This window comes from Chelonia mydas, chromosome 1, assembly GCF_015237465.2.
Source record: "Chelonia mydas isolate rCheMyd1 chromosome 1, rCheMyd1.pri.v2, whole genome shotgun sequence".
Classification (NCBI taxonomy): Eukaryota; Metazoa; Chordata; order Testudines; family Cheloniidae; genus Chelonia; species Chelonia mydas.
In genome coordinates this window covers 121,161,848-121,189,112 of record NC_057849.1, presented here as the reverse complement: position 1 = coordinate 121,189,112, position 27,265 = coordinate 121,161,848, and the positions used below count along the sequence as shown (strand labels likewise).

General features: G+C 44.3%; 1 protein-coding gene across 6 annotated transcripts in view; it reads left to right on the top strand.

Annotated features, from left to right (window-relative positions):
• SLC9A7 (solute carrier family 9 member A7) overlaps window positions 1-27,265 on the top strand; it is a 121,835-nt gene that overhangs the window by 91,086 nt on the left and 3,484 nt on the right. For 2 of the 6 annotated variants that reach the window (XR_006287814.1, XR_006287812.1), the window contains 5 exons: window positions 5,492-5,555; window positions 6,914-7,170; window positions 7,581-7,777; window positions 9,238-9,320; window positions 14,336-14,371. Coding sequence is in view for 2 of the 6 variants with exons in the window: in XM_037898969.2 (XP_037754897.1) it covers window positions 5,492-5,555; window positions 9,238-9,320; window positions 14,336-14,441 (253 nt within the window). In the remaining 4 variants the exon portion in view is untranslated. Of the gene's footprint in view, window positions 1-5,491; window positions 5,556-6,913; window positions 7,171-7,580; window positions 7,778-9,237; window positions 9,321-14,335; window positions 14,442-27,265 lie in introns of those variants that run through there. The other 4 variants (XM_037898969.2, XM_037898962.2, XR_005225342.2 and 1 more) reach the window with 3 other exon arrangements.

Here is a 27,265-nt window from a genome sequence, read left to right as displayed (position 1 = left end):
TTCTATGGCCCAGTGTGGAATTTCTCAAAGTGAGGATCAATCGGGCTTTTAAAAGTGGTTTTTTGCCAACCTTTTTTCCCCTTCCATGTAAACTTTCCCTTTGAATTTGTTCTGGGGTTTTCGTGTGTGTTGGCAGAAGTCACAATGACAGTAGCACCATTGTCACAGCTCATGAACATGTGCATGCAAGGTGGGGAGGAGTCTGCCTAACTACAGTGACCCCAGTGCTCAGCTTTAGGGTCACAGGTCGCACATCTGAGTAGTTACTATGGCACCAAGAGTGATGCTGGAATTCTACTGTAATTCTAGATCCCTTCCAAACCAAATTGGTTAAGGAAATAGTGTTGACAGGGAAAGGCTGGTAGTTAAGGAACTCAGTTGGCAGATGAAGTTACAAGCTCAGTGATAATCCATTTACCATTAAAACATGTCTTAAAGTAAGATACACTGTTCATATTCTGAAAAATAGAGAATTATTTCCATAAGGGGTCACACCTTCACTTCAGCGAGCTTGTTTTCTGGTCTAGATCAGTGGTTCTCAAAGCCGGTCCACCGCTTGTTCAGGGAAAGCCCCTGGCAGGCCTGGCCGGTTTGTTTACCTGCTGCGTCCACAGGCTCAGCCGATCGCGGCTCCCGCTGGCCACGGTTCGCCGCTCCAGGCCAATGGGGGCTGCAGGAAAGGCGGCCAGCACATCCCATGGCCCACACAGCCCCCATTGGCCTGGAGCGGTGAACTGCGGCCAGCAGGAGCCGCGATCGGCCGAGCCTGCGGATAAACAAAACAGCCCGGCCCTCCAGGGGCTTTCCCTGAACAAGCGGCAGACCGGCTTTGAGAACCACTGATCTAGATACTGTTCCTTTGTTGTGTCTGTATAAATTCCACTGAATATCCCAAGACCAGAATGAAAATGGTGACTAAACAGTATTTTTACTAAGACAGTTTGTAGTTATCTGGTTCTACATAATAAAATAGTGAATTGATGCTTTTTTGGGGCCAGTTTCAGACTTTATTATCCGTAGTCACAACAGAAAATTTTTCACACATGACTTTTCTCATAACTGTTATCCCTCAGCCAAGTCTTATGTAAATAATTTTGTTGCCAAATCAAAGACGTCATCTGTGCAATCCTAGAAACCATGTGTTGCAGCTACGGATTGTTAGAGTGGATAGCACAGAAAATAGTGGTGGTTGCTGGGACTGCACTACCATGTTCTTGGCTGCATTGCAGCTGACAGGCCCATCTGGTCAGTGCTTAGACCAACATGTGCTCGTTTATCTGGCTTTCCAGTAGACCATTTCAGCGAAATTCCAAGATGACTGGGCTTGCTGTGGTCACTGTGCATCTGGTGTATAAGAGCTAATCCAAGTAAATCAATCCAGCCCTGAACAATTTTGTAATTCAAGCGAACAGGAACAAATACTGACTTCGATAGCAATTGATCTTTGTAATTGCTTATGGAGCATCCAAGTAAAGGGAAACCACTTTGCTTTGAGAGACTTTTCTCCAACATCAAGAGCTTTTCTTGAACTGAACTGGAACTCTGTCTTGACCCCAAAATGAACTATCATATTTGATTACATTCTCTGTACTAAATTCTGATGGTGGGAATAGTAGGATTTGTCATGAATTGTAGTTAAAGATTATTAATTCTTTGGTGGTTGCTTAACGACTAATGGAGAACATCCTTGTGGGAGTAATGTTAACAAAAACTAGCACTCAAACATTTAAACTTTAGAAAAGGGACGTATTTAAAGGAGAGACCTAGTTAAAAAGACCCTGAAGTTAAGCAAAGAACTTAAAATCCTTAGACTTTTCATGAAGACTATTAATAAGCATTCCATAATAGACACATCAGGCACACATACCCCCTAAACAAAAAAGAAGCAGACGGGCAAGAAAAAAGTTAGCTTGGTTAAGTGTTAAGATGCAAGAGGTTATGTGAGCCTCAGAGGTGTCTGTCAGAAAGTGAAAATCCAGGCCAAGTGAAGCCAATAGAAAAGCCTATAAATTAGAGCAGGTAAAATGGGAATTATGAGGGATAAAAGAATTTGAAGAGCAAATAATCAAAGACATTAAACAAAGAGATTTTTTTTAGGAGAGACCGCTTTATATGAAGATATGAAGTGAGGTTGTACTGAAGTTGGGAAGCAAGGAGGGTAAAAAACCAAAGACTTTGGGGGACTGGTGAGTATGGACTAACAGGGAGCAAAGGAACCAATTAAGGAGGAGAAGGACGTTGAAGCTAAATATTTTCTTTGCATCTGCCTTCTCCACAAAGCATATTAGGGAGATACTTATCCTTTTTTCTGGTGATAAAATGAGGTACTGTCAGAGATTATGGTCTCAAAAAGAAGAGCTGCTAGAACAAATTGATAAAAAGCAAAAAGTCACCAAGTTAGTACAAGCCTAAGAATGAAGTGGCTGAGCCTCTAAGAAAAATAAACACTTGCATTAAAATCAGCTACTATACTGGAGGACACCAAATATTGTACCTGTTTAAAAAAAATGCTGAAAGGTGAGACTAATCGTTCAAACCAGTAGGCCCTATTTTGGTTAATTGGCTGAAACAAGTCAAAAATAGGACTGAAGAACACTAAGGTAAACATCTGATAGGAAATAACCCTGCTGACTTCTACAAAGGAAAATCAACAGAAATGAGGTTTTTTCCTCCACAGAAAATTTCAGTTTGGAGCAGAAATTTGAATACTGACAAATTTTAGCCTAAACCCAAAATAATTCCATTTTGGAAATGCTGCTGTGGTGCTTCATGGGAATTGTAGTTCAAGTGCCTCATGTCCCCATTCTCCTCTTCGTGCTGTGCTTTTAAGAGGCACAACGTAGAATCTCACCCTGTGTGGAAAAAGTATTTCCGTATCAGTTTAAAGCTTGTTCCCTTTCTATTTCATTGATGCCCTCTTTTTTTATGTTAAGAAGGGAACAATAACGTCCAATCTACCTTCTCTGTCCCATTCATTGTAACTTTATCATGTCCCTTCTGTCCACCATTGATAGGCCCTTGCCTGGGATTTTCTGTTCAGTTCTGGTAATCCCATCTCTAAAAGGACGTAGCCGAAATAGAGGAGAGTTATAGATGTGTAACGAGTGGCCTGGAAAATCTTCTATATGAGGAGAATAAACTAAACAGTCCGTTTTCTCCAAAAGTAAGCAAATAAGAGGGAACATGATTAAGTTACACGACGTGAGTGTGTAATTTATTCCTATTTTTTCCCTTACTCCTAATATGAGGAAACACTCAATAAAATTGAAAGATGATAAATTTAACACTGATAAACCATTCTCTTGTGGAATGCACAGTTAATCTCCGGAATTTGGGTCCATAAGAGATCCTGGAGATCAAGGGCTTAATAGGATTTCAGAAGTCCTTGACAACTATAAGGATAACAGAAATATTGAGTTACTTTAGGTAAGATTAAATAGATGTTTAGAAGAGATGCTTCAGGCATAAGACAATCACTAACTGAATAACTATAGCAAGGAAATTCCCTTATGGGCATGCTAGTCTGTAATTGCCTGATATCTAGTTTCTTGCTCCTTCCTCTGAAGCATCTGGTCCTGATCACTTTAAGAGATAGGAGACTGGACTAGAGGGATTACTACTCTGATCCAGTGTGGCAATTCCCATATTATTTAGGATAATGAAACTTCCCAAAAGACAGAGCAAACTAAGATAATGAATTCCCGGCCAGGTCAGACTACAGGGGTGTGAATAGCAGTCTGCATCAAAGTCCAGTGCTGTAACTCCTCTGTGGACACAAACAAATAGGTTCCCAGTTTGCTTTAACTTAGTCCTCTTTAAACAGGATTACATTCATGTGAACTAGGAACCTTTCAAAAAGAACAGGAGTACTTGTGGCACCTTTAGAGATTAATAAATTTATTAGAGCATAAGCTTTCATGGGCTACAGCCCACTTCATCGGATGCATAGAATGGAACATATAGGAAGAAGAGAGATATATATATACATGCAAAGAAGGTGGAAGTTGCCATACAAACTGTAAGAGGCTAATTAATTAAGATGAGCTATTATCAGCAGGAGAAAAAAACTTTTGTAGTGATAATCAAGATGGCCCATTTAGACAGTTGACAAGAAGGTGTGAGGATACTTAACATGGGGAAATAGATTCAATATGTGTAATGACCCAGCCGCCTCCAGTCTCTGTTCAAACCCAAGTTAATGGTATCTAGTTTGCATATTAATTCAAGCTCAGCAGTTTCTCACTGGAGTCTGTTTTTGAAGCTTTTCTGTTGCAAAATTGCCACCCTTAAATCTTTTACTGAGTGGCCAGAGAGGTTGAAGTGTTCTCCTACCGGTTTTTGAATGTTATGATTCCTGATGTCAGATTTGTGTCCATTTATTCTTTTGCATAGAGACTGTCCGGTTTGGCCAATGTACATGGCAGAGGGGCATTGCTGGCACATGATAGCATATATCACATTGGTAGATGTGCAGGTGAACGAGCCCCTGATGACGTGGCTAATGTGATTAGGTTCTATCATGGTGTCATCAGGTGACACCATCATAGGACCTAATCACATTAACCACGTCATCCTCACACCTTCTTGTCAACTGTCTGAATGGACCATCTTGATTATCACTACAAAAGTTTTTTTTCTCCTGCTGATAATAGCTCATCTTAATTAATTAGCCTCTTACAGTTTGTATGGCAACTTCCACCTTCTCTGTATGTGTATATAGAGATCTTCTTACTATATGTTCCATTCAGTGCATCCGATGAAGTGGGCTGTAGCCCATAAAAGCTTATACTCTAATAAATTTGTTAGTCTTTAAGGTGCCACAAGTACTCCTGTTCTTTTTGCGGATACAGACTAACACGGCTGCTACTCTGAAACCTAGGACCCTTTTAGTTCATGCCCGCAGCATCCTCAAGGGGGAGTTACAGCATAGCACTTTGCACTCTGCTGTTCACACTGCTGTAATCCAAACTGGGGGGCAGTGAAGACCTAGCTTTAGAAGCTCTTTTGCTGATCCCTTTTTAGGAAGTATATTTAAAAAGTGTAAATTATTGTGTATGCTTAAGCCATTTGGAGGCCTGTCTAGCATCACAGTACTCTTGCGAACACACTCTGCCACATAGGAGGGATGTTCCCTGCAGAACAAGAGACTAGCCACAACTCTGCTAGTCCGTGCACAAAATGGTATGGTTCTAAAAGACACAGCAGGGATGGCAGCCAGCCAAGGAAGAGGGTGGTGAGTTGTAAATGAAAATCTGCTACCTGGAGAAGGATTCTGGTTGATTGAAAAAGTAACTTATTTGTAATATGTCTATGTAATTACAATGGAAGAAAGAAAAACTCTTCCTAAAATGACTTCTATAATAAGCATGTGGAATGCTGTTGAACTAACCACTTAAGCTGCTTTTAAAAATGCATTCTCGTCTCCTTATGGTGTTTATGACCATCTGATAAGTTTGCTTTTGTATTGTTTGTTTTCCTAATGTTTCTGTAGAGTTGGAGTTGACCCAGATCAGGATCCCCCACCCAGCAATGACAGCTTTCAAGTCTTACAAGGAGTAAGTAATTAGATAACTTTCCTACTAGGCTGGTGATCTAATGTAAAACGAGATAATCCAAAAGAACGTGAAGGGTATGTGATATTGGCGAATATTTTCTCTAGTGACGGATGCATTTTATTTGCTGATTGATACCTGTGGTGGCTGATGGGTACGTTTTCAGGTCACAGAATACACCATCTTGATCTGTACTTCAAATTTGGATCTTTTGTAACAGCACCAGAAAATTCCCCAGATCTGAGTTTTTTGCATGCTGTCTAATGCTTGTTTTTTTATTTTTCCAGTAGGGATTCTTGCGTTCTTCTTTAAATGTTCTAAACCATAACCAGTTCTTTTTAGGAGCAATGGATAGAGAAAAGTCCTCTTGGCTTCTGTTCAGTGACTGCTACCAAATATTGCACTTTTAATTGTGTAAAGTAGCTGCAGTCAGATTATCAAATTTTATCTTTGGTCTCATCTACATCAATGTGCACTGGAGGGCAATGATTTCGAAGGTGCACCAACGTGTTGCATGCTAACAGGCCCATGTAGATCCTGCCAGCACAAATTAAAAGTTCCCTTGTGCTCACCACTATGTTAATGCAAGCCCTCACTACTTTACACAGTGCACCAGCGCAGTTTGACCTCACCCCGTATTGCCGATCAGCACTGCAAGACGAAGTGAGTGTCACAAATACACCTTTTATCATGGATACCATATATCTGTGAATTTCTACTGTAACATTCTCTGTGGTAGCTAGGCACCAATATTGCAATAATCACTGCAATTGTATATTGTTGCAGTGATTATTGCAATAATCACTTTTTCAATAAAATAAAAAACATTTCCAGGTTCCTTTGTCCATAAATACAGAAAATGTCACTTCCAAATGACATCCATCCAAGTTCCCTTGGAGTGAGTATTTGGAATGGGAGTAAAATGTTTGTTGTGAACTGACCTTTCTAGCTGCTTGATTGACAGTTGCCTCTTCACAGAGCCATCAGCATCATTTGAGCTACACTCTAGCCCTTAACTCAGAGCTGAAATTGCCAGACCAAGTACTGGTTCATGCTAAACAGATACAGTAGAGCAGTTAATCACCTACACAGAAACGTGTTAAGAAATTAACCTGTTAAAGGGGGAAGCAAAGTGCACAACATAAACACTAATAGATTTCTACCCAGAAGATGCACAGGGCTCTAGTGTGTCAGTTCTACAAAATTCAGTGTACAGAACACACACGCACCCCACTGATTGCATTTGAAGTGGAGTGAAGTTTTTGTTAGCTGTATCTCCTTGCTGTTAGCTTGCTGTTTCCTGTTGGTAGCAAATGATGATTAAAAAGAACTTGTTCAGGAAGCATCTTTCTTTATTGCAGGAACTGAGCTACACATCTGTGTTGAGCTCCTTGCAGATTTTGAGTCAAATCTATCCCTGGTATAATTTCGCTGAAGTCAACAGCATGTTTTATGTAATTTCTAAGACAATGGGGATAAGGTAACACAAAGGATGAATTTGGCCTTTTGTGTCTGGAAGGTCTCCGAATAGGCCCAGTCCTGCAACAGAAGTCTCTCTTTCTGCCTTTCCTAATCTCTGTATGCCCTACCCAGTCCCAAGGAAGACCGTGGAAGCAGGGTAAGACCCAAAGTTTGATGGCTGTGCAATGATGTAATGTTCTCAGCCAGTTCAGACTAGACTGAGCCGTCTCTGAGGAACTGCTTGCAGCAGGAATAATTAGAAAAAACAAGGTATAATATTCGCATTGACAATATTTGCAAGGAAATGAGAAGTTAGTCATTTGTTCTATATTCTGTCCCACACAAAAGTAAAGCATTTATCTGAATTGTTTTTCTGTTTAATGTGTGTATTGTGTCTTAACAACAGCCATTAGTTATAGTTCCCATGGGATTCCTCCCCCTATTTTACAGGCCCAAGGTCAGGAGCAGGTCGCAATTACAGCAGAATAGATTTATCATTTGGGAGGGACCAGTGAGCTGTTTGTTGAGAAGTCTGGCTTTCTGTGGTGATGCTACCACCTTTTTTAGGTTGGAAGCACATGGAGGTGGCAGAATGGCTTCAGCATTATTTCTCCAGTGATTTGAAGAATTGTTTCATGGGTGTTCTCACTTCATTGGTTTCTCTGACCGAGGTTTGGCAGCTTCTAGCCAAAAGAAAAAGCAGTTACAAAAGTACAAACAAGTGCAGCTGAACACCGGCTGGTCGATCACTTCTGCTGCTGCTGGTACATTAAAAGGCTTATATTTAATGCCAGGGACTCTTCTCAGTGCAAGGGCTGATGTGGATTAGACAGAAAATATGCCCCCCTCCACAAAGCCCCACCCCCTGCTCTTCTGTTAAGTGCCAGCCCTGCCTCCTACCCTGAGGCCCCACTCCAGGGCCACGTCGGAGGCCAGAAGCTGGAGATGGGCAGTGTGGATGCACTGGCTAATGCCGTGGTGTGGGTGGCCACAGCGCTCCCCCGTCTCTTGCTGCTGCTCAGAGCCCAGGGGCTGTATCTGCTCCTCAGCTCCTTTCTGCCCTTTGACTGCTCGCAGCCTGTAAGCCGCCCAGGCTGGGGGGACCTGGCTATTGGGCTGGCAGAGCCCTCGCGGGGGCAGCAACTGCAGAGGAGTGGGGCCCAGAAGCCCAGTCTGGAGCAGGCCAGTCGGGCTGCACTAGGGAGTTCTGGCCCCCTCTTCTCTGCTCTCTGAGAGCAGTGGCTGCTGGCCAGGTGTCCAGCTCTGAAGGCAGTGCCGCCGCCAGCAGCAGCAGAGAAGTATCTGCGTAAGGTTTGCGCTGGGAGGAGTGGCTATGTGTGGGCTAAAGCAAGTTTTGGGATGGAAAGTAAGCCCTCCCCCACCCCCTCACCACCCTGTTTAACGTTTTAACACTTCTGAGACTTAGTCTGATCTGGCACTTACCAAATCTTTCACAACCTCACCCAAATATGATTTATCAAGCTTACCTGGATTCACTGACGAGCCTACTTCTTCTAATGCTGATTGACAAAGCATAATTTTATCTCTGAAATTCATCAGGTGTGGTAAAGCCTCTTGTTCTGACCATGAAACAAGAGGCTTAAGGCAAAGATATCAAATAAACCCAGAGTAAAGGAAGCCAAAGTCGAGATGAATAGGAACAAATCTGGAAATGTTCCAGTCCATTTTATTCAGTAAAAACTTTCAAACCATAAGGTCTAATGTTTAAGGGTATTTATCCAGGAAGGCTTAACTCTCTGATGCAATGTCCAGTGTTCAGCTTTAGATTTTTACCCAGGGCTACTACTGCATCAGCTGAGTCACAAGAGGTGAAGTGATTTTTCCCCAAGGTACACTAGTCATCAGTGATTTAACTGGTCTTAGGACAAGGAATGTTTTTTTATCATTAAAGTAATTAAGGATGAATGTCACTCCAGTGCAGAGGGACCCAAAACATGCAGCATACATCTTCTGCATTGAATCAGGCGGAACTGCCCTTCACTGATCTGATTGGGGTAGGGCATCTTCTCAGCACAGCAGTGTTCCTAACTCCTTTTTAAATTATTCCCCCTCTCTTCCCCCCTGAAAAATCCCATATAAGTGTGGTGTTACTCATTTCAGTGGGGATTACATTTATGTCTATAATTTCAGTGGAATTTTTGGGTGGAAGTGTGTGTTTGTGTTTTCAGAAATAACAGAGTGTATTTTGTCCTTTCATTCTCAGGATGGTCCAGATTCTGAAAGAGGAAACCGGACAAAGCAGGAAAGTGCTTGGCTCTTCAGGTTATGGTATAGCTTTGATCACAAGTATCCTTTTAACAAGTATTGCTTAGCTTCAAGATATTAAAGCTAATGTAATGTTCAGTTTCTTTGCCATTTATAACTCTCTGGATTTACGGATTTGACAATGGAGTTTTATAAAGGTCATTCAGCAGAGGGCATTATAGATTTGGGGTAGAGGGCAGAAACTTGAACTTGCAGTTAATTTCCTCCATTATGGCATGTGGTATTTCACCTTGTGTGGGGAGAGAAGAGCTTTACTCAGAAAAGGAATTCTGCAACGAGAGCAATGATCAAATGTTCGAGGTCCAGAAAGTCAGTGATCCATTTTGCAAGACAATTCTCATTTTTGCTAGTGCCCAGAGACCAAACTAGCAGTCTAGTTCCTCCTGAACCTGTGTTCTCCAGCTGAGTTACTTTGCTTTGAATAGCCATGCTGCTTCATTAGGATGGAGCCCTTATGGGATACCCTGTAGATGATATGAGATGTTTAGGACTCGGAAGTTCAGTCTGACTCATCCACCCTCCTACTCTAACACTCTGTCCAAGCGGAAGAAGTTAGTGGGGGGGTGGGGGGGGAAGGAGGAGTGGCACACGCACAGTTAGAGCATGCAGCAGCTTCCACGGAAGCCAGTAGGAGCCTCTGGGAGCCCAGCACTTTTGAAAAATCAGGGTGCTTATTTAGGAGCCTAAATATGAACGTAGGAGCCTAACTCTAGGCACTCAGGGTTGGAAAGTCTTAGCCTAGGCTTCTTGACAGCTGTCCTTGTTCTTGGGTCATGTCCCATGTGGAGAGTTTATACTGAAGACTGAAAACACACAAGTCAACTCCTGCCCTCCAACATGTGCAACCCAAAATTCCTTGTCTGTACCAGATGCAGAATTTGACCCTTATGTGTGTTACACACCTTTCTAAAACACCCTTCACTATGCTATTTGTGTGGTCTTGCTTTTCTTCCATGTAAAAGGGATGCCCTACAGTTGGAGCTTAGCTCTCCTGTCTCTCCTCCTTTCCAGTTCCTCTGATAGATGCACTGGGCACTAGCTATACTTAATAACCCAGCAAGTCCATTTTTTAAGCAGAGGGGTGGGGTGAGGGGATCACCCTGTGTCCAGAAACATTAAGAAATAGCCAGGATAGCCGTGTGGCTTGCACTTGATTGGGACCTGGGAGACCTAGGTTCAGTTCCTGTTCTGCCACAGATTGCTTGTGTGACCTTGGGCAAGTCACTTAGCCTCTGGGCCTCAGTTCCTGAGCTACAAAACCGGGATAATGGCACTTCCCTTTTGGGTGAGGATAAGAGCCGTATGTGATTTTGAAGTGCTCAGACAATATGGTAGTGGGGCCAAAAGAAGTACCAAAGGATACTTCTACACAGCAATGTAAAGCAGAGTGTTAGTGGGACTCCAGTCAGCTGACCCATGTCAGGAAACTCTGGACTTGAGCAGCTACATTGCATTTTAACCCTAGGTTAAGGGATTTTCTGACCCGTACTCAAACTTGGGGCATTGGCGGGACGCAGACCCGAGTCAAAGTAATCCTGTCCTGGAGTGCTTCGCACACCTTCCCCCCTCAATTTTGACACTCTGGCCCTACAAATGTGTTATACTATGGGAAAAATCTACTGCCCACCTTGTTTCCTAACTGTGACGGTGCGATGGATGGGACTCAGGTGCCCATAAGGAGCACCTCAGTACATAATCACAATTAGCTCCTGTGGTGGCTGTCTCAGTAGAATGGCTGCAGTTTCAGAAGGCTTTATACTGATCTGCCACCTAATCTGAGAATTGACTCTCCACCTCTAGGCTGAGTCATGCTGGCAGGGAAATGCCCTTGTGCCTCTATAATTAGGGCATCCATGTCCAGGGCTGTCAAACTATTAACATGAAACTTTGCAATTCTTAATTTTTAAACTAGGCTGTTCAATGAAGGGATTTTTGTTTGGTTGTTCTTTTATTTATTTTTGTCTGTTTTGAAGTTTGACATAAAATGAAGGTTTCAGAGGGAAAACACCCAACCACCCACCCACACACACACCTTGGCTGCTGCTGGCTGCGGAGCGGTGAAGTGCATCCCCAGGCCATGGGGTGCAGTGTGCTCCAGCACCCCCCAGGGCCCCTTATCTCTGCCTTCATCGCACCCTGGAAGGCAAAGCTAGGGGATTCCCAGGAAGCTGTGGGGAAGTTTTGGGGCTGGCTCCCACCCACCACCCTCAAAGTGCACACTACCTGGGTGCCTCTGCACACGCAGCCCCAGGGAGGGCAGGGAAGGCCCAGGAGCAAGGGGCAAAGAACAGAGTGGGACCAACGGCTGGGAGAGGGATGACCCCCAACACCTTGGCAGCCGGGAGCCACCTCCCACTTGTCAGCTTTGCTCCCTGCTCCAGGCAAGCTCTGTGCAGCAATGAGAAGGAGCTGGAGCTGTCACCAGCAAGAGAAGAGTAGGAACAGGAAGCGCGCTCAGCCAGGCAGGAGCTGCCTGCAGCACTGCTCCTCTGCTGCCGGGAACTCTGGGATACATCGGGAGGACTTCCGGGACCCAAGTCAAGCTGAGGCTGCGTGCACACAGGAAAGCAATAGGGCTCAGAACCTGTGGTCCCGTGTAACATGGGCTTGGACCCTCCAGCCCTGCAGCGTCCTGGGACTGTAGGTCCGAACCCTATGTTAGCACAATTGGTGTGTGGATGCAAGATAGGTTAGGCTCGAGCCCAGGCTTACATTGATGTATAGACATAACCTAAGGGAGCACAAACACTAATTTGTTGAAATACTTGTAAATGTTTGTAATCTTTGAGAGACAACTTTTCAAGTGGTTGGAGCCTCTGTCAAAGTATCAGTAGGTCAATTTTTAGGCCAAGCTACTTTGATAGTACTGCTACTTAGCATTCTTTTGTGAGACTCACTCTGAAGAGAGCTGGGAAATAATTCAGAGTATGTGGTAGTGATTAACTGCCTTTTAAGAAGGAAGCAGAGCTGACTAAACTACCCCCTCTCCCTCCTCAAGGTCTGTGCCTTTGTAAACTAGGGTTGGCTGGCAGTGTTTATTTCCTCTTGTCTGCCCCTGGCACAAGCACAGTCACCAGCAGGTGCAGGAGAGGGAAAAACATTAATTTAGAGCAGCTTTGTTTGCTCTATTACAGTTGAATTTTAAATGTAAGAGATCGGCTTTTAATGCACTTGTTTTCTCAGTAGCGACTAGTGGGCTGGGGAAAGATCTTTGCAGGATTTGTGCTGATGAAACATTGGAATTCAGAAATAGAATTTCTTATTGCTATTGGCTTTTTTTAGTTTCACACAGAGCACAGTTAAAATGTACCCTTTAGCACCCATGATTGGGTAGGGAGCGATAGGTTTCTGGTGGGTACAGATCAGTACAAATGTTACCTGTTTACACTGGGCTCATTTAGAAGCCTGTCACCTCTGAACCCCAGGTTTAAAGTAGTCTCAGGATAGCTCTCTCAATAAATGGTTTCAGAGTAGCAGCCATGTTAGTCTGTATCCACAAAAAGAGAAGGAAGACTTGTGGCACCTTAGAGACTAACAAATTTTGTTCCAGTGTTTCACAAGTGAAAAGGAGATTCTTTTTCTTTGAGTTATGGTCCCTGTTGTATTCCACTGAGGGGTTACACGTAGGCGTCCTCCAAATTCGCGACCGTGGAAATGGTGTCATGGACCATGAAATATGGTCTCCCCTGGTCCCCCACCACGCAGCTCTGAAGGGAGAGTAGCAGCTGCTGGCCAGGTGCCCAGCTCTGAAGGCAGCACTGCCCACCAGCAGCTGTAGGGAAGTAAGGGTGGCAATAACATGGTGGGCAGCAGCCACCACTCTCCCACCACCCCAGCTTCCGGTAGAGCCAGTGCAGAAATAAGGCTGGCAATACCACGACCCCCCTAATAAGCTTGTGACCCCCCCCTTTGGGTCTGGGCGTCTAATTTGAGAAATGCTGTGGAGAAATCACACATTTCGCATGGGTTGGTCACCGCATAAATAGCAAATGTCATGGTTGTGTAACACATCCACAAAATTTGCTATTTATTCCATGACCAACCCGTGAAAACTGTGTGATTTCTCTGTGATTTAAGTAGACCCCTAGTTATATGAATGCGCTCTGCATTTGGAGCCAGAGATTTTGAAAGACAATATGTCTGTTGGTCCATGCATGCTGCCTGGCTCCATCTCATGGTTTTGTCCCAGGCAATAAAGGGTAGGGCAGACCAACCACACCCTCGGTTCTCTCTCACCACTGCATGGTCCGAGTCAGAGCTTCTATTGTTCTCTCAGCCCTTGTGATGCATTTTCTAAAACACAGATAAGACTGTTTTTATTCTTGTATATAGTTAGTATTTTTGTTGTTTTTGTAGCCGATTTAAGGAATTTGGGATGCCGTTTTACTGGCCTCCCATTTCTCTCCCCCAGCACCCACACCCGGGTACTGCATTATGCTGAAGATGGCAAGGTTCAAGGGCTGCGCTTACTGCCCTCGCTCGTTCTTGGTCAGCGACGAGCACCAGCGCTGCCTGGGTTGCTTGGTTCTTCGTGCCATACTAAACTGAGCCACTCTTAGAAATTGTTTCATTGCGGATTGTGGGAGAACGTGTCCGTCCTTCCTGAGCTCCTCTGCAGAATGTCCTTAGCCTGCCAACACAGAAAACTAAAGTGCTTCCAGATGTGCACGCTTTTCTCTTCTGTCCATTCCAGATGGTGCCCAGATATGGACCCAGCTATTGTTTCATGAATGATTGGGAAGAGAGTAGTCTAGCCCACTGCTGGAAGAATGTGGGAGGCGAAAGGATTCCAACAGGATCATGGGAAAACTCACTAAAGGGAAAAATTCTTTCTTTTTCCACTTTGGTGTGTTCAAATTTTTTTAAGCAAAAAAAAAAAAAAAAAAACTAAACAGATTTTTCTGTTAGTGTAATCAATTTACACAGAGGACTTGAACTGGCTATGCATCAATGACTGGATTGTTTATACTAAAATGTCTTGTTTTCACAGTGGTTTTCAAGCACACATTTGTTTTCCTTAATTGTTTTTTCTAAAGTTATTTAAAGCCCATTCTCACCCATAGTGGCCCTCCGCTAACCACAACCCTTCCAAGTTGCTGTGGTCTGCTGGCCCGCTGTTTGACTACTCCACAGGTTTATGAGGTAAGTATAACGGCGAAGTATTAACTTCGTTTTTCTATCTACCACTAAAAAGTTTCCTTTACAGGACAAATTACACAACTTAAAAGATGTTGCAAGTGCTGCTTTGTGCTAAGTATGGTAGCAAAAGGTTTGAGACCCAATCCATAGGGCACTATCTTCTGCTGGTATAAATCGGAGACACTCCAATGCCTTCAGTGGCGCTACACTGACTTACACCAGCTGAGAATTTAGCCTATGATGTTTTCAAGTCATACACAAATAGTATTTACATTTCATGATATTAGGAGACCATGAAGCCCAGTCAACAATCTATCTACTGTTCAATCCCTTAAAAGTATCCCTTCTGGTTTTAAATACAAAATGATTGACACCAGACCAATATTTCTGTTCATTATTTTTGGGGTTCCATTTTAGTGTCCCTTAGGAGAGCCAAATGATCCACAGACAATCTGCAGAACTTGGTAAAACACTTCCTTCTCCTCATTCCCACGCTTTATTAAGGTTCTATTTAAAAATAATTCATGAATTGTTGTTAATTTTTATAGATTGATAGACCAACAGGTCAGTATGCTGCTTTCATAACTTTTAAAATAACCAGCACCTTCTACTGATGCTCTTGCAACAATCTAACTCGTACTCCTCAAGTTGAATTTGCTTAGAACATCTGTTAACGCTTTATAAGTGGAACCTTAATATTAAATGTGACCGAATTCAAACTTGCAGGTTCTCCAGTGTTTAAATGTGGGTGTCATGCTATGTACTCTTGACGTAGTCTCTTAAGAACTCTCCTGTTTCTAGTAAAGATTTATAACCCTCCACCGGAAGTTTTGAAAAACTTTCTTTCACTGTCTCTGCACACGTTAGAAATTCATTTTTCATTTCAAAGTCAAACTTTAGACCTAAAAAAATTTGTGAATTCCCATGACACTAATTGCTCTCTGTCAGTAGGTATTAAAAGTGGCATTGTTCCCATGATAGGCATGCCATTGGGAATCTTAAAATAGGTTTTAGGCTGGAAGGCTTCCATCAAACCAATTAGCATACTGTCAGCAGCCCTTTTTATGATTTCATAGATTATTATAGTTCAGCTTCACCTTTTATCCGTTAACTAAGGATTTAACTAGTTGAGCGTGCAGGTCTTGGATTTCATTTAGCTCTGTAGTCTGGCTTTATTTTGTACTCGTATTCTTTTACATAATTTAAACTTCCAATTAAAATGGTAAGTAGCTAGTAGTGCATTTGAATCAGTACAGTTTTTTTTGGTTTTCCTCTTGGGGCATTACCCTAATCAGCTGATGATTTACTGTTTAAAAATTGCATCCTCATGAGAGTTTTTGTTATATAATCTGTAGGCCAGATTGCTTAGCTGTGTAACTCTTGTACTGTAAAAAGCAATACTGTGAAACTATCACTTTTTCTGTCCTTTTTCTCTTGGGCTATGTCTACACTGCTTGCTTCTTTGGTGGCATGTAGTGTACGTACCCGTGTAGCCCCCTCACATGGGTATAAATAGCAGAGTAGACCGTGAGGCACAGCTTAGGCGAGTAAAGACACTCCTGAAAGGCGTGGGTATATACTCGAGTACATTCTCTACACAGCTCTTTACGCACCCAACCTGTGCTTCCTCGTCTATCCTACTGTTTTTAGCAGCATTGTGTCCCACTGCTAGAGCCTTTCCCTGTTGGCGGAGCCCTTCCCCAGACAGCAGTGGGGAAAGACTCAGCCACCTCCCTGGTGCTGGAGCCTTTCCCCACAGTGGCAAAAGACTAGCAACAGGAAAAGGCTCTCACAGCAGTGAAAGGTTCAGCCTTTCCCCATTGCCTCCCCTCTGCCAGAGCCTTTCACTGACATGTATGCCACACACAGCGATGTGGATGTGGTGTGCTTTTCACTGTTGTATAGTGGAAGGTGGTATAGATGTAGCCTTGACGTGTTCCTAAATTTAGATTTAGAAAAAATCTAATAACCTTAAGCTTTAGCCACTCTGCCAGATCTCTGAACCCCAGAGTTGTTCTATGCTTATCCTTATGCTACAACTTTCAGTAGGTGACTGGTTCAGCGATTGCCATGAAAGCTCTCCAGCTTTTCATACACTTCAAATCAGGGGACGTTTTTCTCCCTTCCCTACCAGGTGCAGGGGATTCAGTTGAAAAACAGTCCTGTCTGTTGTGGAACAAAGAGATTAGCCTGTAATGCGTATGCTTTTGTGATGGTGCCCTCAGTTTAGCACACTTAAATAGTATAGTTGAGAGGATTAAAGAATAAAATGAATGACTTATCTAAAAACGCATTACTAACACAGCCAAAAGAGGAAGTTACTCACTTTGTGCAGTAACTATGGTTCTTCGAGGTGTGTGTCCCTATGGGTGCTCTACTTTAGGTGTCTGTGTGCCCCTGCATCTCTAATCAGAGATTTTTGGTAGCAGTGTCCTGTTGAGCCCAAGCATGTGCTCTCCCTCCCTCATGGTCTGCCTTGAGGCTATTTAGCACTGCACAGGCAAACCCCCCTCACTTCCTTCTCTACCACAGAGCCCTATAGAGAACTCTGAAGTAGAGGGGAGGAGGGCGTGTTCTGTAATGTTCTGTGAAAGTATGGATAGAGGCCCCAATCATTGCTCTATAGATTGGGGAGATAGGGGTATCCCTATGGAATGTGATGGAGGTAGGAACTGATCTCATGGAGTGCATATGGACGGAAGCAAGTTGCGCCCTTGCTAAGTGATTAATGCAACTAGAGACCCATTTGGATAGTCTTTGAGGAAATATCACTGAGCTTTTGGATCTTTCTCTGGATGAAAGGAAGAGTTTAGGGGATTTCTTGAAGTCCTTAGTCCTGTCCTAGTAGAATGCTAATGTCCTTCTAATATCTAGCATATGCACAATTGTCTCCCAGTTGTCACAATGTGGTTTTGGGAAAAAACAGGGAGATGGATCTGTTGATTCATATGGAACGTGCAGAAAAAGTAGGGAGAAACTTGGGATATGGCCTTAGAGTTGTTTGTTGGTTTTTTTGCTTTGTTTTTTTAAAGACCCAGGCCGTGAATAGTGCCATCAGGGCCACTATTTCTCCTATATGCCTAGCTGAGGTGATGGCAATTAGAAATGCTGTCGTCATGGACAGGTGTAAGAGAGAACAAGTTGCCCTGGACTCGGAGGAAGGTCTAGTCCAAGCCCTGAGAACTAGATTAAAGTCCCAGGCTGGAGCGGGTGGCAATGCTGTTAAAGAGTCTACACGTTAGTGGTTGAGCACACTTCAAGTGGGAAACCATTTTCGCCATGAGATGTACCTTAAGGGAGCTGAGTGAGAGTTTAAAATGTAGTGCAAAATCAGAGGGAGGAAAGATGAGGTTGGATCTGTCCATTTGGAATGGTACAAACTTGGAGTCGTTTCCATTTTGTAGATAGGTATGTGGAGTGGTCAGCTTGTGTTTCAGCTTGTCAGAGCATTCTGCTTCTAAGCCTTGGAACAAAGAAAGATCCAAGCCTGGAGGCGGAGGACCCATGGGTTGGGGTGCCCCTGTTTTGAGAGAGCGGGTGAGGAATGGGCTGACGTCAGAGGAACAGGAGGGCATATTGCCATCTGCATCGGTAAGGGAGCCAGACTTGTCATCGTCAGTCGGGGCAATCACAATAACTCTCGCTTTGTTTCGTTGAATTTTCAACAGAACCTTGGATAGGGTAGGAAACTGGGAAAAAACATACAAGTGGGCCCTGTCCGCTGGGAAGATGAGAGCAACTGCCAGTGAATGTTTCCCCAAAGGGTGGCTATATCTTCAAGCACCTGTGAATTCAGTATGCACTCATTGTCGTGAGAAAATTCCAGCTGAGACTGTTGGTTATCCTGTTCTGTATCTCTTGTAGAGAGACAGCTGAGATGACCACATTGTGATGGGTGCATCAATTCCAAAGTTTGAATGCTATCTTGCAGAGGGAGGGAGATCCGGCAGCTCCTTGGCAGTTTATATAAAACATACAAGTCACATTAAGTCCATCATAACGTTTGTGTGTTGTTTTTGATGAAAGGCAGAGTTTGTACACAGGCACTCCTAACAGCCCCTAGCCCCAAAAGAGTGATATGGAAGGTCATTTCTGTGGAAGGCCATTTGTCCTGAACCTTGTTGTTGTGTAGGTGAGCTCCCCAGTATATTAAGGAGACGTGTCCCAGGGTGGTGAATGTGGGTAGTGAGAAGAATGGTCTCGCTTGTACTGCATCAGGTTGGTGCTGATAAAGTCCAGTCACTGTACCAGGATTAGTATGCCACTACAATGAAGTGAACCTTGGAGACTATCCTGTGTGCAGCAGTCTGTACCTATAATGATCCTGCCCCAAAGGTAAGCAGTAGGAAATCTCCTGTACAATAGTTGTATTGAGATATGGAAGTAGGTACCCTGTAAGTTCAGGGCTAGAAATCAATCTCTTTGCTCTAGAGCTGGTCCTAACTGCTGTGAAGTAAGGTAAGGTGACTTCTGAGTGGTGTGACAGGTGTATAGATGACAGCTGATGCTGTAAGGTATCATTATTCAGGCCCCCGACTAGGTCATCAAAGTGCTTATAAGAGGCAGTTTGAGAGGTCATGGACTGGGGTGCAGACTGTTCTCACTTTTGAGCCCTGGGCCTCTTACACTGTGGCTCATAACAGCACAGAGATCGTGAGCATTGAGAAGATTGTGATCTGTGGTGTGGTTGAGAGGTATATCTTCTCTTCCGTTCCACAATGTAGATTCCTAAGCAGTGTAGTGCGGTCCGAGAATCCTTCAGGATGTGGCGAGAAAATCTGTCTTCTCCACAAAGAGTTTGGCCCTTCAGATTGGAAGTCTGTAGCTCTTTGGGCAATCTAGAGAGGTGTAGCGAACAAAAAAAAAAAACAACCCACTTCAGTACCACTGTCATGGAGACTGGGCGGGCAGCTGTAACAGCTACATCCAGTGGTGTCTCTAGGACCGGTCTGGCTGTTAACTGACCTTCTCTAAGAATGGTCTGAATCTGTTCTTTTTGTGTTTCCAGTAATGTTTCAGAAACATCCTGGGTTTCCCAAGATGAACAAAATTGTTTTGGCCATGACAGTTTGGTAATTTATGACTCTAAACAGTAATGTTGTTGATGAATACGCCATCTTGCGAAGCCTGATCATATGGAGTTGACTTGGGATTATGTTGCTTGCTTCATGCATTAATCACATCCACTATGATGGAGTTGGGTTGCGGATGTTGAAAACAAAGTCTGCCTCTTTGGGTAGAGATGTAGGGTTGTTTTTGTTTACATTGTTGGAGGTTGGCTCTGCCAGATGATTTTGGTAGGATCTAGAATCTGCTCATTAATTGGGAGGACAGTTCTAGATGAGAAGGTAGTGTGCAGAATTGCCTCCAACTTGTGATGTGTATCTGCCACCTCCTGTAAGGGAATCTGCAGCTCGTCTGCCACCCTCTTGGTAAGATCCAGAAAGTTCTTAAATCTTCACCTAGTGATGAGGAGTGGGCAGCACAGTCTCATCTGGGAGAGATGAGGAGAAGTGTGCTGAAGAGGTAGCCCCTCTTCAGGTGTTTTTTCTTCCTCTTCCCCCTTCTTTCCTGTTCTGAAAAAAGCTTTCTCCTGTCCTGGCTCAGGTGCTCTCCTGCCCTAGCTCAGGTGCCAGGCTGTAGTAAACAATCTGGTGGACTGTCCTTGAGAGACACCGGAGATGGTCACGCCATGTGTGTGTATATACCCGAAGAGTTACAATATGGCCTTGGGAGGGAGAGGCAGGAAGGCAGGTATGGGCGGTTGGTGTGATGGAATTGGGGATGACCCTTGTAGTGTGGTGGTGGGCCACCTTGAGGGGCCAGGGAATGATCTCCTCCTGGCCAGTGTCAGATTCGTCAGTGGGTAAGGGTGCCGCTGACTGGGGTATTGGCAGTATACAGCCCAGTGCTCAGAGCAATTCTGGGTGCCGGGATGTGCTCGATACCAGGGTCCTGGTACCAAGTAATGGGGATTGTGGTTCTTCCCCAATCATCAGGTCTCCAGGGTATCAGAGCTCATGCAGTACCATGGGTTCATTTGGTACCACAGAGGAGGGTCCATGGTACATTGTCAGTACCGATAGTTGGGCAGAGCACTCCCTAAATGAGAGTTTTGCCCAGTACAAAAAGCCACTTTTTTAGAGACGGTATGGTAATTGTCTCTCCCTGGGTATTGAGGCCACAGGTCTCCAGAGTATCAGAACGCCTGTGTTACCATGGGCTCATCCGGAACCCCAGAGGAGCGTCTGTAGTCGGTATCAATGGTTGGGAAGGTGCAGAACATTTCCTAGATGGGAGTTTTGTTGCATCTGGTACCAGAGGGTTTCTCTATGCCGCTCTTTTAGAGATGGTACGGTAACTGCCCTCTCGGTGCAGTAGTTGCCCAGAGTAGAACTCGGAGCAGCACAGAGCTTACAGAAGCCCCTTGTGGGTGCCGAGCAGGGCAGAGCTCAGAGCAGGGCAGAGCTCGCAGCAGGAAGCCCCTTCTCAGGTTTCAGCTTCCAGAGCTTCGGTGCCCAACTGCGCAGCTGAGCTCACAGCAGGAGGTTCCTCTGCTGGTATTGTCCTACCGAGGTGGCTGCTCTGGGGAGTCCCACTGGCTGGCCAGCTACTCGGGGGTCGGTGCCAAGATGGCCACACTGGGGAACACCCCTCTGGCTGGCCAGTTGCTCGGAGGAGCCTTTCCAGGGGGAGTCTGCTGGTGGCTTCTTTCTCTCTCTCTCTCCTCCTCTTCACCACTCGACCCCTTTGGAAGTGAAGGCTCCGGGGATGATCGGGGTCAACACGCACTGGAGTCCCCTGCAGACTGAAGTGTTTTCTCTATAGGGAGGAATTTTTCCTTCAGCTCCTGTGAGGCTGCAGTTTTAGGTGTGGCAGGTAAAGCACTTCTGTGAGGGTCTCCCAGGCACAGTGAGTGTCTGGCCATTACAGGAACTGACTCCTGGCAGGAGAGGAACCGCTTGGAGCAGAGAGAGCCAGGCAAGGCCCTGGGCAGGGGGTTGTCATCCTCGAGCAGGGAGGAATATGCAGAAGAACATCCTCTTTACCCTTTTTTTTTTATTTAACACTGAAAAAGGAAATAATTATGAGTCTACTAGATGCCTGGGGAGGGGGGGGGCATGCCCCCAGACAGGGAAAGAAAGTGAAGTTCTTTTCCTTTTTCTCTTTTCTTTTTAAACCAAAGGAATAAAATAAAATAAAACACTAGCCTGACTACTTTTAGGGAGAACGAAGGTAACAAAACAAACACTACTTATGCTAAGGACACAGATAAGGAAGGTTTCAGAATAGCAGCCGTGTTAGTCTGTATCTGTAAAAGGAAAAGGAGGACTTGTGGCACCTTAGAGACTAACAAATTTACTTGAGCATAAGCTTTCGTGAGCTACAGCTCATGTCATCCGATGAATTTGTTAGTCTCTAAGGTGCCACAAGTAACTCCTTTTCCTTTTACAGATAAGGAAGGGACAACTGCTCGTTCAGTCAGAGGCCAAAGGCGGTAGAGAAGGAAGTGGGGGGGGGGGTTCGCCCATGTAGTGCTAAATAGCAAGGCAGACCAGGAGGGAGGGAGAGCACATGCACGGGCTCAACAGGACGCTGCTACCAAAAATCTCCAATTAGAGGTGCAGGGGCATACAGACACCTAAAGTGGAACACCCATAGGGACACCACTTGAAGAAGAAACTTAGTTCCAAAAGGAAGAAATAAAGCTACTTATTAAAATGATGTCCAGTTTTGAGATCTCCTGTAGGCCTTTGCCTGAGGAGATCATGATCTGCAGGTTGTGGTGAGAAGACGGTGCATGAGCACATTGCTTTACCCTTCAACCTTTTTGTCGGTATTCCTTCTCTGAAGTAATGGGCAGCCAGTGCCAATGTTCCCTCTCATTTTTTTACATCCATGTGCAGAATGAATTTTGTTATGCCTCCATATTGGTGCGCAATGTGTGGCAGGGGTGGGCCCAAGAGGTTCGGAGTGTGGGAGGAGGCTCAGGGCTGGGGCAGAGGGTTGGGCTGTGGGTGGAGGGGGTGGGCTCTGGCTGGGGGTGCAGGCTCTGGGGTGTGGCCGGGGTTGAGGGGTTTGGAGTGCAGGCTGCCCTGGGGCTGCGGTGGGGAGAGAGGACTCACCACAGCCCTCTCTCACTGCAGCAGCCCGGATCCAAGGGAGAGGTGCCTCTCCCCTGGCCACGGCATCTCTGAGGCTGGGGCCGGGGGAGAGGCACCTCTCCCCGCCTGCATGGTCCTTGATAGGTGCAGCTTAGAGGGAATTTAAGCAGCCTCCGCTTTCCATAGCTGGTTTTAAAATTACCTTGCTATTTTCACATTGTGGATGCTTCCCCTTGTGCTCTAGATTCATTTTAATTAGATGATAAGGGATAGAATACCTTGCTGGCAGTCAAGCAACCCCATTTGTATGTAGAATGCAAATAATGGCTTCCAACTTTGATATTTACTGTCCTCCTTACCAATTGAATTCAAGTGGCTTGTGTGTGAGGTGCTGAGTCAGCATACCTTGGTATATAGAGTGGGATATTTTTCAAAAGCAGTCAACATTGGCTTACTTCTGCTCCCACTGAAGTTCTCCCATTGACTCCAGTGAAGGAGAGGTAAGCCAACACTGAGTGCTTCTGGAAATCCCACCCAGAAACTTTAATCTTTACTTCCTCAAATGCAGGTTTACTAACACAAATGGGAATAATGGAACAAATTGTAGTTTTAAAAGAACTTTGTCAGACCTCCCACACTGAAGCTGATTATTTAAAAAAAAAATAACCCACACAATAACCCTGGTATTTGCCTTTTAAGTCTTTAAAGATATCCGTATAGAAGTTTATAATATTTGCTGTTACTTGAAACTGGTTGATCCTACCAAATCTTTCTTCTTCTATTTGAAAACACAGCTGTGTGCTATTGTCTGCTCGTCCTAATGAAGCTACATTTTATCAAAGTTTTTCTGTTAACAGCTTGCTTGATTGGGCACTCGTACTTTTGATGTCTGGATGTTAGGGACAGAGCATTGCTGGCGTAAAACCAGCAGAGGGAGCTAAATTACTTTTCAGGGTAGTGAAAACCTGGCAATAGGTTTTTACTACAGCTGGTCAAAAGTTTTCACATTTCAAAATTTGGAAAGTCTTTTTTCCTTGAAATTTTGACAAACAGGAACAAAATTATGCAGAAATTCTCAGTTTCTTACCCCCCATGTTTTTATTGGCTTGTTTTTATGCCAAACTTGCATGCATTTGCTCCATTATGGTGTACAGAATTTTGCTTAATTATTTAATAGCAATCTTTAAGACAGAGTGCATTCCCCACCAAATTTAAGGTAGCGCAGATTTTTGTGCTCATACTACTTGATATTGTTTGTTACAGTTGAAAACATTGCATCAGAAGTGGTCATTTAAATTACACATACTGTCTGTGCTGGTAAAAAGTGGTGATAGTAGTTACAACTAAACTGCAGCTATTGGTACAAAAACCATATAAACCGTGCCATGTATACGTCTTTTGCACTCCCAGGTCTTTTCTAGTAGATAGCAGAGATGATTGCCTGTGTAATTAGTGATCTTAAATAGGTTCTAATCTTTTAACCACTAGTAACCCCAGCGCCCTTTCCCAGGAGTGTGATAATCTTAAGAGCCAAGTTTTACCGTGACTTACCGCCTGTGAAATTCATTGAAGTGAATGCATTGCAGTGTATAGATCAGGGCAGAATTGGGCCATGTGTGTGCGTAACTGACAAATTGAATGAATTAACAGTGAAGTAAAATATGTATTTCTTGAGTGAATTCAAACTGCTCCTTTCACAGAATGATAGGGGATTGTAGAGGCCAATTTAGCGTTATTCTTGGAAGAATTTCAAGTCCCCAGGGATCCACTTGGATACATTTCCCATCTTTCTCAAAAGAATTCTTCATGTTGCCTGGGACCCTTCTCAAGCACAGTAGGTTCATTCACACATCCTTTCTGCTTGGGAATATGTAATCACGGATTTACATATTAAACATAATTGTTAGAGTACATATTCTGTGAAAACAAATTTCATAATTTGTGAAGCAACTTCCATAGAAGCCTGGATTGTTCCAAAAAAACCATAAAATAAATAGCCTGTTGGTTGCAAATGCTAATCAAAGAGGTGGGATAAATACAAGTCTCTTGGGTTATAAAAGGCTGTGCTTCTTGAATATGTGGCGAAAAGTCATTTGTTTGCCCTAAAATTGATCACATTTATAAGTTCATAAGTATGGTCTTATGGCAAAATCATAGGATGGCAGCCAAGAGCAATGCAGGAACTGCCGTGCAGGATCAGACACACATGGTCCACCTAGTCAGTCTCCAGCAGTGGCCAACACCAGATGCTTCAGGGGAAGATGCAAGAAGCTTTATAGTAGACAATTTTGTGAAATGATGTATTGTTTTCTTCACAATCCTCCTCATTTATTGGTCAATATAAGCATATATATACCTTCTGAAAATCTATTTTACTCTGTTCATCTAATTGAATGTTCTTATTCATACAAACATCAAGTTCTTCTATATTAGACTTTGATACTTTAGTCTTAAATCTTCTGTCTTGGGGTGAGGCAGACTCTGGGCGGCACCTACCTTGGGGGCTCCCTGAAGCAGCAACATCCCCCTCATTCAGGTCATAGGCGGAGGCATGGCCAGGCAGCTCTGCGTGCTGCTTCTGCCTGCAGGCACCATCCCCGCAGCTCCCATTGGCCACGGTTCCCGGCCAATGGAAACTGAGAAGCCAGCACGCTGGGCGGAGGCAGTATGCAGAGCTGCCAGCCACACCTCCACCTAGCAGCTGAGTGAAGGGGATGTCGCCGCTTCTGGGGAGCCCCCCAGGTAAGTGCCGCCCAGAGCCCGCCTCACCCCATCCCATGCCCCTGCCCCCTCCCACACCCAAACTCTGCTGCTGGGGTGGGGAGGGGCACGGTGGCCCAAGACTGCCCCAGCAGTGGCCAGTGCGCCTGGCACAGGGGCTGCCTGAGCTGCCCCGGCTGCTGCAGAAGTCATGGAAAGTCACAGAATCCGTGACCTCCATGACCATCTCACAGCCTTAATTCTACAACATGGTAAATAGGAGTGTCTGGCTTACCTCACCTAAACAATTAATTAATTAATTAATCACATCCTTCTCCAGTCCTGACTAACCTATGTTTTATATCATCTGTGGATTTTGCTACCTCACCATTCACCTGGGTTAGTAGACCATTCTCCATCTAATCTGTTTTTTAGTGGAAAATTGGATTTTCAGCTAGATGAAGTTTTCTGCGTAGTCTCTCCTGTAGAAAATTGTGGTATTTCAATTAGCAATGGAGCCACAATACAACAGTCCTGTGCTCCCATTCTCCTCTCCATTCAGGGCTCTCTTGCTGAACTACACCTCGCATGATTACGGTTAAGATTTTGTCATGGTTATTTTTAATAAAAGTCACTGACGGGTCACGGGCAATAAACAAAATTCATGGAAACCCGGGACCTGTCCGGGCAGGGGAAGGGGGGAGGACTGACAGGTCGAGCCCCGCCGTGCAACTGAAACCAAAGAAGTCAAAGGTCTGTTAGTCATGGAATCTGGGACCTCCATGATGAAATCATATCCTTACACATGATGCACTACAGGCCATGACTTCTATAACACATCACCTCCCTTCGCCAGAAGTGGAGAAAGTGGTGCCTGATAGGAGATGTAGTCTAATAGCCTAGCCTACAGTGGAGAATGGGAGCATAAGAGACTTGAACTACAACTTCCATGGGGCACTGTGGTTCCAGTCTGAAAGAATTACTACTTTCTATCTTCCTACTGTTCAGCAGAGGTGTATCATAGGAGTCCCTGGTCTTAGTGCATCATGGAAAATGTAGTCTGTCAGAGAGCCCAGCCCATAGCGGAGAATGAGAGAATGACATCTGAATTACAAATGCCATGAGACACCACAGCACCATTTAAATCAAAATATTTGTTTTTCAGCTGAAGTATTTCACCAAAATGTCAATTTTCTTCAGAAATTTCATGCGGGGGGAAATTTTGGTTTTGTGTATTAAAAAAAAAAAAAAATTCCATTTTCAGGGGGTGGATGGGGTGGGGGAGGTTGCTGTTTTCTGACCTGCTGTACTGTTCACTCTTTTCCAATATTATATTGAACACTGGTTTCAACAAAGAACTTTGTGGTCCCTTGTGGTCCTTTGACCCATTTTTCTGCATTGGAAATTAGCCATTATTCCTACTTTCTGTTTTCCCTAGCAGATCGTTGCATCTCACCCCATGATGGCTGAGTGTATTCATAGCCTCTTGTAAATCGGTTTCTTAAAGGATTTATGGAAGACAAAAGAACTAGAAGTCTATCTGAGCTGCTATCATGATCTCTTGGCGTTTTTTTATATCAGTTAAATTAATTTACCTTGTGCTCAAGTAGGCTATACTGGCTTAATTCTCAGGATTGCCTTCAGTGCTCTTTCACTCACTCACTCACTCACTCACACACTAACACACACATGCCCTGCTTTCCAGTCTGGTAGCTGGTTTTAATATGTTCATATTTTTGTTACTGGGTCACCTCATTCTTAAATTTCTTTAAGAACTCCTCTTGGATGTACAGCATCTGGTGCTGGTGACTTGTTAATTTTTATCAGTTTGCACATACCTCTTTTGAGACTCCCTCCCCCTGCCCGCCCCAATCCTCAACAGAGCCTGGAGTAAGTATCTCTATCTTTTGTGGTGTTAAGGAAAAGTTAGCATATGTGCATATGTGACTTCATTTTGGTTTGGGACCCACCATTGTCTAAAAGCAAACACATCATGCACCAGGAGGAGTGTTCCTTAAATAC